At 38.2% G+C, this 21,141-nt stretch overlaps 1 protein-coding gene across 2 annotated transcripts in view; it reads left to right on the plus strand.

The window, feature by feature from the left end:
• si:ch211-106n13.3 (vWFA and Collagen domain-containing protein) overlaps positions 1-21,141 on the plus strand; it is a 48,654-nt gene that overhangs the window by 24,526 nt on the left and 2,987 nt on the right. For both annotated transcript variants that reach the window (XM_036556219.1, XM_036556220.1), the window contains 12 exons: positions 3,911-3,955; positions 5,655-5,708; positions 6,494-6,547; positions 7,290-7,343; positions 10,196-10,267; positions 14,169-14,204; positions 14,795-14,839; positions 16,010-16,042; positions 16,814-16,960; positions 18,144-18,198; positions 19,080-19,271; positions 19,533-19,610. In XM_036556219.1, the coding sequence (XP_036412112.1) occupies positions 3,911-3,955; positions 5,655-5,708; positions 6,494-6,547; positions 7,290-7,343; positions 10,196-10,267; positions 14,169-14,204; positions 14,795-14,839; positions 16,010-16,042; positions 16,814-16,960; positions 18,144-18,198; positions 19,080-19,271; positions 19,533-19,610 (865 nt within the window). The remainder of the gene's footprint in view (positions 1-3,910; positions 3,956-5,654; positions 5,709-6,493; positions 6,548-7,289; positions 7,344-10,195; positions 10,268-14,168; positions 14,205-14,794; positions 14,840-16,009; positions 16,043-16,813; positions 16,961-18,143; positions 18,199-19,079; positions 19,272-19,532; positions 19,611-21,141) is intronic.

A 21,141-nucleotide genomic window follows, 5' to 3' on the forward strand; every position in this document is an offset into this window, starting at 1 on the left:
AAAAAAAAAAAATACAGTTTATGCCAAAATCGAATCTCTAAACTATCATTAAAAATGTCTCAGGCGTCAGGCAGTGTATTCATATCCATTTCGAGTAATAATTTTCTGTAAGTTAGCTTTTAGAGGCATTAATCTCTTCAGATGTCTGTTTCTCATCACCACCACATGCTGACAAAGCTTCTCTAGAACAGCACATTGCACATCAAACCACACTGAATGGCTTACGTCTTAACCATTTTATTGTTCAAGAATTTCAGTGGAATTCCCTTTTACACCGCAGACGTCTTATTCAGCTGTTGATCTTATTATACAGTAAGTACTACGAATAAATTGAAAATAGTATGTGAGCTATATACGTTATATAGTCATGAGAGTAAGGAGCTGAAGTGCCCTTGCAGTTTTAGGGTTAAGTCCTCTTAGCTGCGTTCAACGTTTATTCATTCTGGCAGCAGGCTCTTGCGGAGAGCTGTTGGCTGGAGAGAGATTTTTGCTTCTCGTTGAAAGCTGTTAGCCTATATGGAATCTTTTAGGTAGATGCCTAGATGACTGCTTTGTGTCGTGCTTCTGGGCACTATTTTAAGTATGTCTTTGTGATTAATCTGGTGGTTAATACAGACTCTGCTGTGGTGAACCTCTGGACATTCTATCCCTTTTGCATGTGGACCTTTACTGGGCCAAAACAAATCTCAGCAGGTGAAGACAGATATTTCTAGAAGCTAATTCTGAAATGTCAATAAATGTGCCCTACCTCGCCCACCTCAGGCCACCAAGTCCATCTGTGCCCCCTTTCTCTCAACCACGACTCTTTCACTGCTTAGCCAAAAGAAGTTGAAGTCATAGGCAAAGTAACATATTGCAGTTTTCTGCATACTGCAGCATGCTTTGCTATATAATTCTTGATGTGACAATTCTGTGATGGTTAAACACTGGCCTGCATTAGTTTGACCAAAATTACTCATGTTTATTAGATCTCGTGAATGTGGAACATCTGGGACTTGTCAACATGTTCATGGAACACAATCCAATGCTAGAGTTTTTTTTTTTTTTCCTACACATTTATTTTCAAGATCCACTATTGACATTAATAAGTTAATTTATAGACAGTTAAGTTATATAAGAAGAATTCATCTTTTACTACAGTATAGAAAATAATATAAGAATGCTGTTAATAGCACCTTAAACCAAACCTAAATAATGTTTGGTCTTTCAAATGTATGAATAATAGTGTTGCATTTAATTATTGCTTAGCTGGAAGAAAGGTAGGAATTTTTCTGTGAACCTCCAGAAGAGGGAGCTCTCTTAGGTTTCCTTGTTAATAAAAGGACAAAGATGCTTCAGTTTCATGTGTTTTATGATGTCCTATTGAGGGGTAACTCAGCAGAGGTATCAAGAAATTCTCTGATAAGTCTACCGTGGTTTGGACACTAGAAGACTAGAGATAAGTTAGAAGCTGCTCCTCTGGCACAAGCCAGCTCGTCTCTGCTACGCACTGCAATATCACACTGTTGTATCAATGAGCGGATCTGTGCAAGATTTGGTATCTGAGTTTAGTGCATGTTTACATTTGGGTTGGGTTAGATTGGGTATTCAATTTTCGCTACACACTTAAAAAAGATTGTTCTTCAAGGGTTCTTTAGTAAAGGCAATGGTTCTATTTTGAACCATGAGTACTCTATAGTACCATTTTCATGCTAAATGGTTCTACAAGGTGTAATGAGTCTTCAGATTGATGAAGTTGTATATGGCACTATATAGGACACTTTTGAAAATGGTTCTATATGATACCGAAAAGGGTTCTTCTATTTATACAAGCTTGACATCATAACAATAGCAGAACCCTTTTTGGTCCTACATAGAACTATTTTCAAAAAGGTTCTATATAAAACAATGTACAACACATTCTCTGTCAATCTGAAAAACTATTTCACCATTTAGCATGCAGATGGTTCTATGTAGAACTCATGGGTCTAATAGAACCATTGGCTTTTCTAAAGAAGAACCATCTTTTTCATCTGTATAACACAGAGAACCCTGAATGCTAGGAAGCAAATGTTCCTGCAGTACATGCCAGATACATTCGTGTTGGTAAATGACTTAAATCTGTCATTAATGTGAACAAACATGCGTCCTGAAACAACCAGCATGCATGAGTCCTAATCAATAATGTCACATGAATGAACCACGAAAACAACAAGCTAATCCAGTGGAACAAGGCAGAGACAACTGCAAAAACAGCTCTCTTCTGTTTATTATTTGTGTAAGACAAAGACAAAAAACAGTCAGATCCATTGCTTTTGCACTGATTACTTGCACTGAGTTCAGGTTAGGCACTGCCGCCACGTTAACGCTGAATGATGGCGCATGCACAGTGAAAAAAAACAACACAAATTCCAATCTGAGCACTCTCATTAAAGTCGTGTGGCCATGAATCAGAAATGTATCCGGTATGAAATCACATATGAAGTGGATCTGACTTGTATGTTCACACAGCTCTGCAAAACTCACATTAATGCAAAAAAATCAGATTAGAGCCACTTCTGTCTGGTAATGTGAGCACAGACCTAATGTCTGAATCTCGTCCAAGCTGGACGGCACATGCGCTTGCCTGGGTGCCCCGTTGTGTCATCATTCTGTACTCAGCATCATGCCCATATTAGGAAATCAGGACAGTTTTCCTCTGAACGTTTTCAGATCCTCCGAATTATGAGGTTTTCAGGAGCCTAAATACGACTATTGTGTCCTTTCAGTAAACAGGACTGCTGGCTTGCTTGTAGCATGTAAGAAGCATTGTTTGTATTTTGACTGCTAACAGCCTTGTAGTCATAGAGAAATCTGCTTAAACCCAGAGTTCCTAATACGGGCATGACACTGACTACAGAATGACGCAAAACTTCAGATTTCCTTTGTAGGGGAAGTGCTGCAATAAGATGTTTGGTAAGACTCCTTTGCATTATTTGTCTTCTGCAATATCAGTATTGCAAATGTTGCCATAATGATTAGCAAACAGCATATTGCTTATACAGTGATATTGTGTCGTCTGTCACAGGCCGTGCTACAGAACTTGGGAGCTGTGGCTATGCAAAGCGGCTTTTGAGGGGCTCCATGCTCCCATGTTTGGAAAGATACTGATGTTGCTGTTGTTGTTGTTATTAGTGTAGTTGTGTTGTTTGGAGTACTTGTGAAACGAGGAGAATTGATTTACAGTGTGTTGAAATGTCCACCCACCATGGATGTTGTGTCGTCTTGCATTACCTCTCCCTGGGTTTCGTGTTGGTCTAGTGCTGGTCTCGGCATTTCTTGCTGCCTGTTGAAAATATAAGACCATTCGATTGATACACTATGTTTTCTGCGTCTTCTGCTACACCGACACCACAATATACAACTGTGTACATGCCCAGCTCCCACCCACCAACATGCACATACACACCCTCCTCATTTGGATCCGGCACCAGCTAACAGAAATACTGGACTGAGGAAATTTTCTACTTGATTGTTGAAGACTCCTGCACTCATTCACTTGGGTGGTGCTTCCTGTTTATGATAAACAAAGCTGGTTCATTTGAAAGAAAAATCTTTAGCAATCGAGTGTTCCTAACACTGTTAGGGTGGGGGAGCTTTTTGAAGGTAACGCAGCTTGAACAGCTAATGTGGTGCTTAAAATTTTCTCCCTCTCTCCTCGATCTTTAATCATGCGTCCCTCGTGTGCAATTACCGTTCTAATGAGGGAGTGCTCCAGTAGATGAAACAAATAACAAGCCTGGGAGGAAACACTGAACACCCAGAAACCTTTTCATAGTCAGAAAACATAAAGACGTTCGCTGTTGTTTTAGTGTTTTGCATCTGATTGTGTTTGTGTTTGCTCTAAGCTGTAGTGAGAACTTGATGTTATGGTGGTCTGTGTGTTTTTCAGGGCATCAAAGGATTTCCAGGAGAAACAGGGCCTGTTGGACCCAAGGTAAGAGCTCACAGGGACCATCATAACACTGCTAGTCAGAGTCATAACTACAGTACGGGCAAGGCAGGCAACTTCCCCGGGTCCTGAAGGTTGCTCAGTGAAAGGACATCATTTTATAGGCAACTGAATTTTCTACACTTTTTTATGAAATAGTAGAGTTGTATTTAATATGCAGACATAGTTACATATTAAGTTTTAAAATGTACCATTCAGGCCCCAATCCTTATATGGATATTAAGCAGAAAAAAAAAGATTAAAACATTTTCAATTCATTATTTTTGTGATGTCATGAAAAAACAGTACATTTTCATACAGTAGTGTGTAAAAAAATCATGTTTTGCTGATTTTCTAAGTGAAAATAAGTTAACATCTCTACAGAGAACACACGTCTGCACTTTTTAATGCACAGTTACTGTTTATTTGCTGAATTTACCATATTGGGGAAAAAAATCATAAAATGACACCATTACAAAAGCTTATCAAATATGTTAAATTCAGCATATAAATAAAATTGTGCTCTAAAATTTGCAGAATACTGTCATATTTAACTTTGTTCATTGTAGAGGATGCCTTAACTTATTTTCACTTAGAAAATGAACAAAACTGGTTATTTGACCAGGGCTGTATAGATACCTGTTTGGCTTATAGCAGTTTAACCCCACCCCTTGACACTGAAGTAATAAGGAGTGACTGAGCAGATTTTTTATTTGTTTATTTATTTTTTGGTCAAAAGTGGACCTCAGGAAAAAACTGAATAATGTAAAAGCCAACCCAACGAGGGGTTTGTGGTTCCAGTAAGTTGACACCTGGTTTACATCTTGTTCACATGTCCATGATTTATGTGAATTTATCTAGCTGACAGAATATAAATTCTTTTTCTGTGGAATATGGAAGTTATTTTTTTACCTGAAAATGTATTAAGTTCAATAAATTGTGTCACGTCACCAAGTCAGTGTCACTGTAGTGCTGAGAATGACCCACCACCCAAATAATATCTGTTCTGTGGTGGTCCTGACCATTGAAGGACAGGGTAAAAGGTATGCATAACAAAGTATGCAGAGAAACAGATGGACTACAGTCTGTAGTCCATACAGTCTGTAGTATGAATTTAATGAAGTGGCCTGTGTATATATTGGTCAGAAAGACCCCATGCATTTTTTTTGCATGGTGCCAGCACAGTTTGTAGAAGCCTAATTAAAATATATATACACCGATTAGGTATAACATTATGACCACCTCCTTGTTTCTACACTCATTGTCCATTTTATCAGCTCCTCTTACTATATAGGTGCACTTTGTAGTTCTACAGTTACAGACTGTAGTCCATCTGTTTCTCTGCATACTTTGTTAGCCCCCTTTTGCCCTGTTCTTCAGTGGTCAGGACCCCCATGGAGAGCAGGTACTATTTGGGTGGTGGATCATTCTCAGCACTGCAGTAACACTGACGTGGTGGTGGTGTGTTAGTGTGTTTTGTGCTGGTACGAGTGGATCAGACACAGCAATGCTGCTGGAGTTTTGGAGAAACAAGGATGTTGTTATGCCTGATCGGTGTAAAATGAATGTTGGTTAGGGAAACAATAGTCGGTCAGAAGTGCCCCATGCATATTTTTTCACCTTGGGCCTCCACAGAATCTAGGCTGTTAAACTCAACATAAGCATGCTGTGTAAACGCTGTGTTGCTGTTTGTAAACTGTAACAGGGCGAGAGAGGCCTACCAGGACCAACAGGCTCGATTGGACCGACAGGACCTCAGGTATGTAGAAAAGAGAATGACACTACACTTACTTCATCCAATACTAATGAATGATGTTTCTAGATCTCACGATTTAGTCTGTCATCAGTACAGGAGCTCACTGATACAGAACCGTCCCTTCCTGTGGAGAGTAGTTCGAACCACCATCTGCCACACTTGCTCCAGATAGTCCTTGATTCGTTGATCAGAGGTATTAGTGTAGGTATGGGGAGGGGGCAGTGTGTTAGATGCAGGTGGTTATCTAGGAGGGTTAGTGACCACTCTCCTAAAGGCACAGTGCTGCTCCCTGCTGGTGTGTTTTGGTATTGCATCTAAACTAGCAACTAGTATCTAACAGTCTGCTGAATTCTAATTATGGAAGCAATGAGAAAAAGGTTGATGCAGACTTGATTTATTATTGTGATATATTATTAGTGTAAGTTTAGTGTAGATGAGATGAGGAAAGAGAAAGTGGTTTATCCCTATAAGACCCTTGAGCAAAAACAAAAATGAAGGCAAATATTTTTCTTACCACAAGCTCTTCTTCTAAACCACAACCTAGCTTCTTCTAAATTTGTTTCATTTTCCTATTGACTACCTCTCTTGTCAGCTTCTTTGTTTCCACTTCCTGTGATAACACTTAAAAAAATGCCCTTTTGAAGTGCTTTAAAAAAATGAACTGCCCTGTGCTAATCATCATACATCACAACATGTGTATACAGCTTGTATTTATTTTGTTTTAAATGGTTTGGTAGGACATATGCATTGATTTAATATGTAACATCTAGTCAATTTCTTCATTTCAGGGACCACCAGGACCAGTTGGACCACCTGGGGCAGAGGGTCCAGTCGGTCCAAAGGTAAAAAATCATTGGTCTGAATGTATGCATATGTAAATATGGATGTGTGTATGTTGTAATGTACATAACGAAAAATATATCATCAAAAGAGAACTTTGGTCACTTTTTATTTTTATAGTTTAAGGTGGAACAAAGGATGCAAGAACTCAGGGTCTTTGGGTTCAGCCTGTATTGTAATTATTAAAATTACATTCTGTGACATTTTTATTGGCACCCAAGGACTTTTTTTAGGAGTTAGAACTCTGGGGTACACTGCTTCCAATGGGGGAGCCTAGGCCTACCTGTAGCGACATCCCAATTAACTAAATAGCAAACCTCATCAATGTAAGATTAATGTGCATGTAGACATGTATATTTAATTCCAAGTACTTTTGGACAATTTCTATTGGGCAGTTCATCATGAAACATTCACATAACTTAAAGGACAGCTGAAGTATTTAAAAGATGTGAGGAAAAAAAAGCAAAACAAAACAGAGTAACACTGTTTTAATATGACAGTGATAATACTTAGGACTGGATATGTGTAGTTTCCTGTGTATGTAATTAAGAGATTGGTGTATAATAAACAGGTTTGAATGCTTTGGCAACACTATACATGAATATGTAAATAAGTAAATAAATGTAAATATTCTTTTAAATTGAGTTTGAGGGAGATTCTGTTCCACCTATATTTATCTGACCTACTTTTTGTCTTCCTTTGAGTGTTGATATGAAGTTCAGAATTGTTTTTTTTTCCTTGCAGGGGAACTTTGGGGCTCGAGGGCAGGACGGCCTCCCAGGAGCACCTGGCCCTAAAGTGAGTACACCGCCAGTTGTTGACAAAACTTGGGGTTTTTCCCGTACTAAAGGTGAGAAAATGAACATTTCCTCTCTATCGCCTTCATCCTCCTCCTCGAAGCTTAGGAAATGACTTTAAATAGAGATTACATCTCTGCATTATCGCAATAAACCTAAAGTTCACTTAAAACCATGTTTCCTTCAAAGTTCATTTGGCTTGGAGCCAGTGGAACATACCCAGTGCTGTGTGTTAAGTTCTACTTTGTGGAACATTGTAATGTTTTTAATGTCAACTACCAATTGTTAAGAACTGACAGATTTGCTGCGTCTGCCAGGATGCTTTTTTTCCACTCAAGAACGGTTCTTTCAAGAATTGTCGCCGTTCTAAAAATGTGGCGACTTCCTTTTTCAGCTGAAATTGATGTCATATCTGATTATCATTTTCTTATTATGAGAACAGCTCATATAGCTCCTTAACACCCTCATGTTTGTTCCTAAAACATGGCTATGGTTGCAAGGGCATTTAAAATTGGGTTGTGTTATAGTAAAGAGGAAACATTGTTTACCCCTTGTCACATTTTGTGGTGGGTTTTGTGAGTGGGTCAGAGGCTTTATAGTACAGTGCCTGTCAGATGTGTGAACACTTATTCGTAGATGTTTTTTTCTTTAGTTTTACTATTTAATGTTGTGGCAAATCATGACTATCATCATAAATGAAAAAAAAAAAACTAGTTCAAAAATCAGGGAAAAACACCTTTGCAATAATGCTAATTTCTAAACTAACAGCGATTCACACGAACCGCGGACGTGGCTGTCGCAAGTTAAACATGGACATTTGAAGCTTATAAAAGACGTTCCATGTTTTATGTGAAGCTTGTATCAGACATTTACAAACAGTCATATGCCAAAGTTTGGGAACGCCTTTTCAAAAGACGTTTTGTTGACTTTCTAAATGAAAATAAGTTACCACATGAAGTGGCCTGTGGCCTGTGGGTCATTCCATACCAACTCAGCTAGCTCCCCCCCAGTTCATGTTGTGGATTTTCTTGAAAAAATCATGTGAAAACATCTATTAAACTCATTGGTCCTATAGCTCTAGTTTTTAGTTATGAATTTTTGAAGTTTGGCCCTTTTCATCATTGTTTGCAATTCTTTGTATGTGCACTCTGAGCCTCACCAGTTTTTTATTTTTTTTTATTTTTTTTGCTGGATTGGGTTGAAATTTGTAATTAACATCCAAGAAATACTAAGGCTAATTTGCATAATTTATGTAAATAGTAAATTTGTATGTACAGGGAGATTCACTCGAAAGAGGCCCCGAATATTCTGTAATTACTCTCACTAGGACGAAGCAATCTGAATGAAACAACATGCAATCTGTTGCTCAGTATACAGAGCTTCAAACAAGCTGGAATACCCCTGAGTCGGAGCAATGAGGTAGGCGTTGTACAGCCGTTGCGACGTTTAACCTCTCTAATGCTTGCCGATACGTTTCTCAGGAACATGGGGTGCCACGTCGAAATGTGTCTGCTCCTTTTCTGCTCCTTTTCTACATATCACTTCCAGCATGGTATGTAATGCAGTCGATTACACATACGTCAAGGTATGTAGCGTATTTTTTTGGTTCAGATTGCTTCATCCTAACGGGAGTTACAGCAGAATATTCGGGGCCTCTTTCGAGTGAATCTCCCTGTATTTATGTAAATAGTTGTTACTGAATGTTTCACAGCAATCAAGTTATAAAAAAAACCTAAACGAAAAATAATTAATTTCAAAAACTAATATTTCTTTGTACTTTCTTGCAACCACATTTTGATTCTTTGTAGTATTAAGTAGAATTAAGTTCTATCACATCTAGAAGTATTTTTGGCCCTGCATAGAAAGTGCCACAGACCCTGCTTAATATAGCTTCAGAGCTAAAAACCCACTAATTGAGATATTTTCACTGTATATTTTCCCAAGACGGAAGGGTGTGAATATTCATTGCAGATACATAAAAATTTAAAGATGTTATATTATTATGTCTTCATTTAATAATTTATTAAAAAAGCTAATTTTTCCTATTTCCTTTTCACTGGCTGTAATCTTACATTCAGTGGTTTTATTTCATAGGTAGATATTTGTACTATATTGATTTCAAGGTTTTCTATCTCTTTGTGACACCTATTGAGCCTGTGCTTCATTGCATTCAGGAAATTTGCAAGCTACAGCTTGTAATGGCTTTATTGTTTGCATACTAGATGATGTCATCTTGTTTACGTTATACACAGGAAAAGAGTTTAAATTCCTTGTGCTATTAGTTGGGGACTTCCCACAGCAGGCAAACCTCTCACTGTAAGATGCAAGTACTCATACCTAACAAACTGTATGGTCTGTAGGTCAAACATTCTCTCGAACAGCTGCTTGAGGAGACACCTGGGATGCTTTTCCAAAAGGCTTGAAGAAGATATACATATACTGAGACCATACATGTTTACTCCCCCATCTGCGTGATCCATATATGGAAACTAAGCTGCTAAATCAGCCCATTTTGAATTAGTTGTTTTTGTGATGTCACTAAAACAACATATATGAATTCAAGCCGAGGTTATAAGAAGTGTTTCCACCTGGACTGCTTTGTGAATGAGGCTCAATAAAAGGCAGCCAATCAGAATTGAGGTTATTTACATAAATCTGTCATAATGGCCTAATAAGAAAAACATCCTGTTTAATGGTACGGAGATGCATGTGAAATGGTCATGTTAAAATGAATCATGGCTGTTTTTGGTACATAAACCCACACAGATGTCATAAGTAGACCACAAGGAAAAAATACAGAACAAAAAATGTTTATGTAACTTATGTGCATCATTTTGTGTGCATTTTGCCCAGGGATCGGACGGTGAGCCTGGGATTCAGGGGCCTCGAGGAATTCAGGGCCTACCAGGTTTAAAAGGCCAAAAGGTGTGTCTTTCATTAATAATGTCAAAACAAATTGATCTTTATAAGTAATTATCTGTGAATGCTTATCAAGGCAACTCTGAATGCAAAAAACATTAACTCAGCATGATGCGATGGTTTGGCCAAAAATCTAATTTATACAGTTCCCCCTTACTCCAAAAGTAATTGATCAACTAAGACATGTTTGCTGTCCAAAGTTACTGGAGCTGCGAGGCTAATGTAGCTAACAAGCACAGGAAACCTATAGTCACCAATTAGCACCGTGCCAACCGAGACTTGTTAGTGGTTTTTGACACTGTATGACATAGTAATGTCTTAGAAGTGGACCAAAATATGCAGCATAGCTAAAAACGGTAGCTTAAAGCCTACTTTTGTTCATTTTTATAAAAACAGTGTCATGAAAATGTTTTGGCCCCTTCATGATTTCTTGTATTTTTGTCACACTTAATTTTTTCAGATATTCAAACAAAATTTGTTTTAAGACAAAGACAACCTGAGTAAAAACACAAGTTAATTTTTAAGTGATTCTGTCATTTTCTGAAGGAAAAAAGTTATTCAACACGCAACTGGCCCTGTGTGAAGTAATTGACCTCTTACTCAATCAAATAGCTAACCAAATTAAGTTGATGATTGGGATCAATTAAACTAGAGATGCCCAGGCTTGAATACTGCCAGACCTGTTGAATTTAAACAGAACTTAAACAGAACCTTAAATAGATCAAGCAGCACATTATACCACAATCAAAAGAAATTTTGGAGGAGATGAGAAAGAAAGTTATTGAAATATATCAGTCTAGGAAGGGTTACAAAGCCATGTCTAGGGCTCTGGGACTCCAGCAAACCACACTAAGAGCTGTTATCTGCAAGTGGAGAAAACTTGCAAAAGTGGCTGAATGTTTCCAGAAATGGCCAGCCTACCAAAATTCCTCCAAGAGCACAGCGATGACTCATCCAGGAAGTCACAAAAGAACCTAGAGGAAGATCTAAGGAACTGCAGGCCTCATTTGCCTCAGATAAGGTCAGTTTTCATGATTCCACCATTAGAAAAAAAGACTGAGCAAATATGGTGTCCATAGAGAGCTGCAAGGTGAAAACCACTGCTAACCAAGAAAAACAGCAAGCCTTGTTTCACATTTGCCAAACAACACCTTGAAGATCCCCAAGAAGGAATCGAAAGTGGAACATGTTGGAAGACAGAGGTCCGAGTTACATCTGGCGGAAAGCTAACATAGAATTCCACAATGAGAACAACAGTGAAACATGGTGGTGGAAGCATGAAGGTGTGGGGATGCTGTGCTGCTTCAGGGCCTGGGTGACTTGCCATGATTGACAAAACTGCTTTGTACCAAAAAAAATCCTGCAGGAACATGTCCGGTCATCAGTCCATGATTCAAAACTCAAGCACAATTGGGTTATGTAGCAAGACAGCAAATCTGAAGCACAAGAGCAAGTCCACCTCCACTCACATGTTCTTTGTTGTGTACACATAGGCATCCAAACTCATAGACATCGATGACCTGGCATGTGTGTATCTGTTAACGATTTCCTGTTGTAAGTCAGGAGACCCAGAAAAAAAAGAAAGACATGTCATCAGTTTTAAGTGAGCTTTTAATTAAAACTAAAGGAGGAAAATAAAATATACCACAGCCTCATTGAGATGCTGTGTCAGGACCTTCAAAGGGCAGTTTATGTTCCAAATCATCAGTTTCTCCAATGTAGCTGAATATAAGCAGTCCAGCAAAGAAGAGTGTGTCAAAGTTCCTCCACAGCAACGTGAAAGACTGATCCCCAAAAGAAAGCATTTGGTTGCAGTTGTTGCTGCCAAAGGTGGCACAACCTGTTATTAAGTAGGGGCAATTACTTTTACATTGTTGATATAGGCGTTGCAAAACGTTTTTCACTTCAATAAATGAAATAATCACTTAAAAACCGTTTTGTATTTCCTCATGTTCTCATTGTCTTACTTTACATTTTGAATGAGGATCTGAAACCGTTTAGTGTGACAACTATGGAAAAATAGGGGAAGTGTGCAATGTAGGCAAGCATTTTGCTTGATGCTAATTGAGAACATAAGCTTCCATTACTTGTTGGCTACATTAGCCTCGTAGCTCCAGTTCTAAACTAAAGAAGCAAATTCTGAAGAGATGTCTTAGGCAAAGTGTGTACATTTGATTTTTGTCAACCCATCATGGTAAAGTAGAGATGCATGATTGGAATCGGCAGATGTAAATAAGTTTGTGCTGTATTTGAATGACCTAACAAAGTATTGTAGCAGAATGTACTCTGAAGAGTGCTAAATAGCATGTAGCCTTTATCTGATTCATGTTAAATTAAAAGGCAACTACAGTTTATGTGGAAGTGGTCACACTTATGGTCAACTTACATGTTTTGTTATACAAGTTAAAACATATGAAACTCCAGAGATGATAATGAGTTAATTATCTTGTGATCTCAAGATAACAATCCAGAAAATCATAACTACCTCATGGCCTCTCTGGACTTTACGGAGCCCTGATGATGACATCCTGTATAAAGAAAAATAATGCCTGGCCACACCTTATTAACACGTAGGAACAAGATCCTAATGCATGGCCACAACGCTGTTATCTTGAAATAATGAGTTAGCTGTCTTGTTATCTCGAGATAACAAAAGTTGTTATCTTGAGATCACAAGACAACTAACTTGTTATCTCAAGATAAGAACTACAAATTAAAACATACTGAAGTCCTACAGAGCCCCGCAGGTGACATCCTGTATAAATAAAAATAATGCGTGGCCACAACTTAGTAAAACGTGGCCACGACTTAATCATCGCATTCACACGCCTTACTAAGTTGTGGCCACGCATTATTTTTATTTGTATAGGATGTATTTTTGTTATCTTGAGATAACAAGATAGCTAACTCATTATTTCAAGATAACCGCATTGCTATCTTGAGATAACAAGATAATTAACTCGTTATCTCAAGATAACAATCCAGAAAATCATAGCAACAGGTCATGGCCTCTCCAGACTTCTGTAAAAACATCCTCTACAGAGAACATACTTAAATATGGCATTTTTCTGCACATTTTAGTGCTCAATTTCTATTTATTTGACAATTAATTAATTAACTAATTTACACTGGAAAGAAATAAAACATAAAATTAAAAAAATGCATTTTTTGTTTTGTGTTTTCCTCAGTATGTTAAATTCAACAAATAAACTGTAATTGTGCATTAAAATGTGCAAAAGTGTGTTCTCTGTAGAGAATGTGTTCACTTATTTTCACTTAGACAGTCAAGAAAATACATACATTGACCAGGACGCCCAATTTTTTTGCACAGAAGGTTAATTGTTTGTTTGCTGTTTATATTATTTGTGTTGCAGCTGTGGCTAATAGGGAGGTCTGGAAAAGTGCTGGTGTTATGTGTTCATTTAGCCCACACATTATGTGCTTTGGGTTAAAAAAAGAGTGATAATAATTATAGGAAAATCAATGACAATTATTACAATTATTGTGTTAAAAAGCTTTTATTGGAACATGACTATGGACCAAAACTCTGTCAATACATTTCAGTGTGAGCCTCCATCAAGGAGAACAGTTTTTTTAGCTCAGTGAAGAGTACCGTGGATTTTTTTCTTAGGTTTGAGAAGCCCTGGCCATAGAGCACCTTTAATATTACACGTCGATTTTCCTACTAGCAGCACTCTTTATGTATCTATTTTTTCTACACATTGCTAAAAAAATTAGCCAAAAAAAAAGGATGAAAAGAAGCTGAGAATTGGCCTTCCAAAAGTCATGATCGGTGCATCCCTACTTTAAAAACGTATTGTATTTGTTCTGCATTCTCACAGCAGAAGTAATTGAGAATGAGTAATCATCACAGTCATTAATGCTGTGTGACCTTGTCTGTTTTCAGGGTGAATCTGGAGCGTCTGGGCAGAAAGGAAGTCAGGTACTGTGGTTGCTCTGCGGAGGGTGACGGAGTGTATGTGTGTTTGTGAGGGGGCAGTTTAGTCTCGTATGAGCCGAAAAAAGCAGCTCAGAGAGAAAGATGGAAACAGGGATAGAAAGTAAAAAAGAGAGAGGGAGAGAAAAAAGTTTCTTCATATAAAGCAAGAACATCTGAGCAGAATTAGCTTTAACAAGTCTTCTCCGCCAATGATTGGCATTAGCTGTTTCTCTAGCACAGACGGAAACTTAGTCACTTCTTTTAACCACAGAGCATGCATTAGTGCACGCACACACACACACACACATCCTTGGTTAGAGCAGGAAAGATGTGGATGCTGATATATATGGTGCAACCAATGTGGGGTCAAGAACGTGACCTTTGCTTGGCCTCTCACACATCCACACAGATGTAGTGCATAATGTAACATGGTCATCATTAGCCTTTAGTAAAACAGCCGTCTAGCACAGTTCACCACATACAACATTTCACACATCACCGTGTGTGAAAATGTGCTGAGAGCAGGAAAAAACAAAACAATCGAGCAAAGGAACATTTCAGTTTCACTTACTAAGATACTTTTGTCTTTCTAGGGACAAAAAGGCAGTGACGGATCACCTGGGGTACCTGGAACACCTGTAAGTAACCTACAACACATCTGATCTAAGAAAATTCTTCATTAATACAGAATTTCATACAGTTTCTGTGCCCAAACGTGCAACCCAAAGTGTGGTGTTTGATTGGACACTCATTCAATGAGAGAACAAACATATTTACACTAGATACAGTATAACTTAAATTTTTATTTTTCTTTTAAAGTTATTTTTGATGTGTTTTAGTAATAAAATACAGTGCATTGTTACAACATACATTTTTTAAAAACTCACTTTGAAACCTACACCTAAAAAATTACTGCAAAATTTGAGGCAAAAAAGGTAAAATACATGTAAATAAACCATACATGTTGTATTTTAACAGTACTGTTGTTAATTTACAAAAATAGACTTTAACTAGACAAAAAAAAATTATCACCATTATTTCACAGACACTTGCGTTTGTTTAATGATTGTAACTGTTATTGTTAAGGTAAAATACTGTATGTAAGAATAACTATTTGAACTAGCGACACTGGCTGCAGTATTTCTAAGAAATTAAACGACTGTCATTTTACAGATTTTTACCATCATTGAGAAAACATACTTTTCTGTTAATTAATAAGCTTTGTCTGGCACCCCGGCTGTTGGACTTTATACCATCTTTTTACAGATTTTTTACCTTCTTGCTTTGTATATTGTTTTACCTTTTTGGCCCTTTGCCAAAATCAATACTTAAAGCGATAGTTTGGTCAATTTTATCCTAAAATGTAAAAACTATAGGCTCAAATTGAACTGCAGTTGATCAGCAAAGACAAGAGATATTTGCCGTTCACATTTTGGAGCTACAAAACTAATGTAGCAAGCTAGTAATGGAAACTTAAAGCCACTGTGGGTATTGTACAAACTGCATGCTTAAATCATCATACACTTGCCTGGAACCATGTTAAGTAATCTCAGATAGGCTTGCTTATGTGGTTTCTGACCTTGTGATCTACAAAAATGGACAAAAATACATAGAATATGCCTTTAATTTTATCTATACTTTTGTCCATTTTTAAATGTGATTTAACCCAAGTGGTTCTCCATAACCCATCTTAGAATTTGGTTCAGGACCTCTTTATTTAAAAAATAATGTTTATGCTGTGCTTTATATGAATTTATATTGCACTTGATAGGCAGATAGATGTACTGAACTGTCTTCTCTCTTTGCAGGGTGAACCCGGCCCCAGAGGGAGTAAAGGAGAGGTGTGCATACTGAATGCAGCAGCATTTCCTGCTGATTCACAAACTAGGGGGGCTTTCAGTTTCTGTCATCTTTAGTGATATGTGGAGTTTTGATGTTAATAGTTCAGTTTATCACCTGAGTGATTGGTACCATGGCTACAAACAACACCTCTACATCAATGAAGAGATGTTCTGGAAAAATGTCTCTGATAGACCCATATACTGTAAAAGTTATGCAGATTTTAAATTAAAAAACTAAGTAACTGGGTTAACGTAGTCCATTAAACTTGTAATGATAAGTTCACAGAAGAATAATTTCTGTTTTACATTTGTTAACATTTGTTAAAGAGTGCAACATTTCAACTTACTTTTTTAAGATTAAAATGCATTCTTTTATAGCTACTGTTGCTAGATTGGACAAGTTTTCCAGAACATTGGCAAAAATCCCATTTAACCTAATGAGAGACTATAGCACATAACCTCTTGTTACTATTGTGTTGTGTTACTAGTTTCAAATGATATTTATTTTGTATGCATGTGAAAGATCACACTGTTCGGATAGATTGGGTGTATTATTTTGTTGTGTAATGAAGCTAATCTTAGCACAATGAACCATTTTGTTAGTGCATTACAGGTTCACATTGGGTTGAATGGCATTTTTGCCAATGTATTGTAAACTTTGTTCAAACTCTCAATATGTCAACAGGTCAAATGGTCTGAAAATGGACCATATTATTTTTTTATGACCTCTCTCTTTTCTCTCTGTCTCTCCCCCCCCACCATCTCTCACAGCGAGGTACAGCTGGGGATCCAGGTATCAGAGGGGCTGATGGAAAAATGGGAGACATGGGACCGATGGGACCAGCAGGGCCAAGAGGCTTCCCGGGTCAGGACGGGTTGCCAGGACAACCAGGGGTCCCAGGTTACCCAGGGAAACCAGTGAGTGACATTTTTGTGGGAATCCCTGTACTTCAGGAGTGAGGGACAAGGTAGGGTACTGTAACATGACAGAGCCAGTCAGACGCTCGTGGTAAAAAAACAATAGATGAGGCTTTAATTGAAAAGGGATTGGCAAGAATCGTAGTGGTAGTACAGGCGTAGGTCAACTCCAAAATAGCAAAAACGCAAAAGACTGCAAATATTACCAGAAGGGCAAAGACAAAAAGGCAGTGACAAGAAATCCAGAAATAGAGTCAAATACACAAAAACGGCAACCAATAACACACAGAAAACGCTCAGTAGTTCTACAAGAGAAACAATACCTTGCAACTATTCTAGTCTAAGGCCTGGGCTTATATACTAAACTATAGCTAGTCATGTGATAAGCAACACAGGTGTAGTGAGTTAGTATTCAGGAAAACTGGAGCGATGTTTGGTTGAATGAGGAGGTTCAACGGTCACAAGGGGTTATGGGAAATGGAGTCTCTGTGCAAGTCGAGGCTGGATGGATGCGTGACAGGTACTGAAATTGGTTTCTCACAAATCACTGACCGAAACATATCAGTGCTGATATTCAGAACTAAAACGCTTAGTATGGAATTGAAAACAAAATTATTACAAAAGTATTACTTTTTCTCAGAAACTTGGTTTAAAGCAGGGCTGCCCAAAGTTTGGTCTGTGGGCCAAAGTTGACCCAAGACGATTTTGATTTTGTCCAACCCCTCTATTTTTCTTTCAAAGTTGTATTTTTCAATTATTTTATGAACAAAATTTAGTGTAATGTTATAAAAAACATTTTTAAAGACTTGATTTGAAACCTGCCTGCCTTCTTTATTTGTATGTTGTTGTCTTTTTGGCCCTTGGCTCACCACAAATGAGAATTAAGAACTAATATTCTTAGATTATGAAATGGTTTCAGTGTCTCCTTTGTTTTTTTTTTTTTCCTCCAAGTTAATGTTTACTTTTCACTTTTTTTTATTGACAGGACTGTAAAGGCTAAACAGATAGTGGTGTCTTTTCTATACTAGGCTATTAAGAATGAAAGTGTGCTCTCATGCAAAGAAGGTGTTTAAAAAAGTATGGTTTTGGTATCAGTATCAATTTCAGGGTACTGGCACTGCTCCCTGCATTGAAAATCTGCAAGCCACAGTGATTAATCTGCAGCGTTTGATGTGTGTTTCAGGGAAAGCCACCTTCAGAGGAACACTTGATGAAGATTTGTGCTTCAGTGCTGCAGAGTATGTTTTCCCATTTCACTCTCCTTTCCCTTATGAACTGATGCTTTCCTTTGGCCAAGTTTTGTGTAATATCAAGTCTTAGCTGTTTTGCCAAACCTTGACCAGGCCTTTCTACAGGAACCACATCTCTACACAAATGATTGTTACTACCTGTGTTCATGTGACACTCCATGTTGTACATAATTGACCACGCACAACTCGAGACTCTTAACTGAATAAAACTGCCTCTATGTGTGGTCAGTTGGCTGTGAGTCACTACGTACTATGATTGCGTATGTGAGCATGATGGCTAAAGTCACAAAAGTCAGTGTTACTATGTGCACTGAGCTGTCGGTTAGCTGCCCACTGGAAACATCTGGAGAGATGGGAGAAGCAGTGAAGCTTTCAGTTCTTCATTTTAGAGAAAAAAACACAAATCTGCTTAACGGGTGCAGTTGCCCAATCCCTGTGTCTCAGCACGATGGGCTATTTTTGATATCCATGATTACATCGTCTCAACCAAAATCTTTATACCCAAACAAAGTATCAGTGTTAAAGGCCTACAGCAGAAACAAACTGTCGTCATTTTGGAATACTTCACTGGGAAATGCTGAGGTGACAAACCATGAAGTCGGTGAACATGATCCAATTTGTATATTTTCTTCAATTTTATTATTAGTTATTTTAACTTTAATTTCATGACTAGCTTTTGCAGTGTTAGCTTCTCTGGGTTAAGTGTTTCGTTAGCATGTAAGATTATCTTCAGTCCACAGCTCAGAGCAGCATTTTAAAAGTATTAGTGCTTGTTTAAACATTATCCAAAAGCTTTGCTTAGAACACAAACCCAAAAACTTCCTTTTGAGAAATAAATTACTTGTCAGTAATTCATCCACCCTCAACAGATCAACTGCCACAGCTCCTTCAGGTGATGTCACCCACTAGCTGTCAACACTGTGAGATGGTCAAGGGACCCCCAGGTAATCCAGGCCCCCCTGGACCCCAGGGCCCAAGTGGACCTCCAGGCTATCCTGGCAGGCCCGGGTCTCAGGGATACCCAGGACCACCAGGAAGTAGTGGACCTCAGGGCATGAAAGGTAAGAACAAGAAAGCACAATCTTTCTCATAAAGGATTTCTGTATAGTCGATAGGGTGATAATGTGATTACATTAAACAGATGGACTAGAAGTAAATCTTTTATTTCTGTCATATCAGCCTTTGTAGTTGTGATTAAAATTCAACTGTGATTGTTGTTATAATCAGCAAGAGTGAACTGTGGGAGTGAATGCAACACTGATGTATATAACGTTACCTTGTGGACAGTGTGCCTAAAATTCAATACTACCCTTATGTTACAGGTGACATGGGGCCAATGGGCATGAAGGGTGCTAAAGGACAAGGTGACATTGGGTTGCCAGGTCCACCTGGCCCACCAGGTACAATAGATTTCCATCTCAGACGCAAATACTACGTAAAACTAATAGAACACACTTGTTGCTTTGTATCTTTGGAATGGAACTCTTTTAAAAGAAGTTCTTAACTTGTATGTAACAAGTCATTTTGAACGATTTAATTTAATGGGTTGCTAGTAGGGGAGCGGGAAAAAAACGATTCTTAGATGCATCGCGATGCGGACGTGCACGATTCTGAATCGATTCATTCAACCTCAAAAATCGAATTTCTAATTATTTAATTTATAACGTAATGTTGACGGAACACAAAGGGCGGAACTTGGAAGTTCGGAAGTGCAGCGCCCGGACAGTCTGTGGCGGCACACAACAAAAACACAACGGGATAAGCGAGAAATCCGACCGGCTCCCTCTGCATTACAAGCCAGGTCAGGTCAGGAGTCACAACACAAATGATAAGAAGAGACATTTTGTCCTTTCAACAATAATTTACCACCTTGGGAGCCACAACATTTAATGTCCAGTATGTCTCAGGGTGTGTTAATGTCCTAGTATATACTAAACAATATAAACGAAAACGCAGACTTACTCTACTCTGCTTTGAGCTTTAGCTATAGCCGCTTTTCTTCCATCTCCGCCAGAAAACTTTTCCTCAAAAGTTGAATAGTTTCTTGTAAAATGTCTTTCAGCTATCGGCTGTTTTACGAGGCTGAAGTCGCTTCTCATTCTCCAGCTTCTTGCTGAACTTTCCCGTTCCACCTTAAATTCTGACTTTTAGTGTTTGACAGTCTCTCGTCGCAGATTTAACGTATCAGGAAACCAACTACGTTGTTTATAAATGCGAATAAGTCCATTCGTCTCCAAACGTTCGTCTGTCTTTCTCTTTTCCTTTTTCAATCTCAGTCGTTGCGAAACAGGTCTTTCTCGCTATGTTGCACACGCCCCACACATTTTCTCCTTTCATAAGGAGGTTGCACGTTTATGGCCTGGTGTAACAAAAATAGTTGATAGTGTCAAAAGTTGACATAATAAGCTTAAACTTGCACGCGCAGAACTTTGTACACACACAGTGTACATGTGACTAAATTTGCATAAGAAGTTGACACTTGCCTGTAGAGCAGTACAGCCAAATGTTTTATTTAGCTAGGCTGGAGAGGAAGACGGTATAGTATGGCAAGAATTTAGCTAGCTGACATGGAGCCAAAAAAAAGACTGCTCGATTAACTTTACATTTTGAATTGCGGCCATTAAGAATCATTTTGTCTGAGAATTGCTGTAACATTATCAGTCATCCATCCAATAGGGCTGTACAACAGATTCAGTAGTATAAAGGAAATCAGTGGTAAAATGTGACAAAAAACACCATAAATAGTTTGCAGGATTTGGCTCAAAAAAACACACTTTTTTTAACACACTTAGCTTTTATTGGCTACTGTGCGTGCACATTTTCACAACGTTCCTGTTTGTGGCTTAACTTGTAAGCTTATTGGCTCATTTTTTTTGAAGGGCGTGTTGAGCGTTACAAGCTTTCTCGTTCATGTTCCAACCAGTGAACAGT

This window comes from Colossoma macropomum, unplaced genomic scaffold, assembly GCF_904425465.1.
Source record: "Colossoma macropomum unplaced genomic scaffold, Colossoma_macropomum, whole genome shotgun sequence".
In the NCBI taxonomy this organism is placed as follows: Eukaryota; Metazoa; Chordata; class Actinopteri; order Characiformes; family Serrasalmidae; genus Colossoma; species Colossoma macropomum.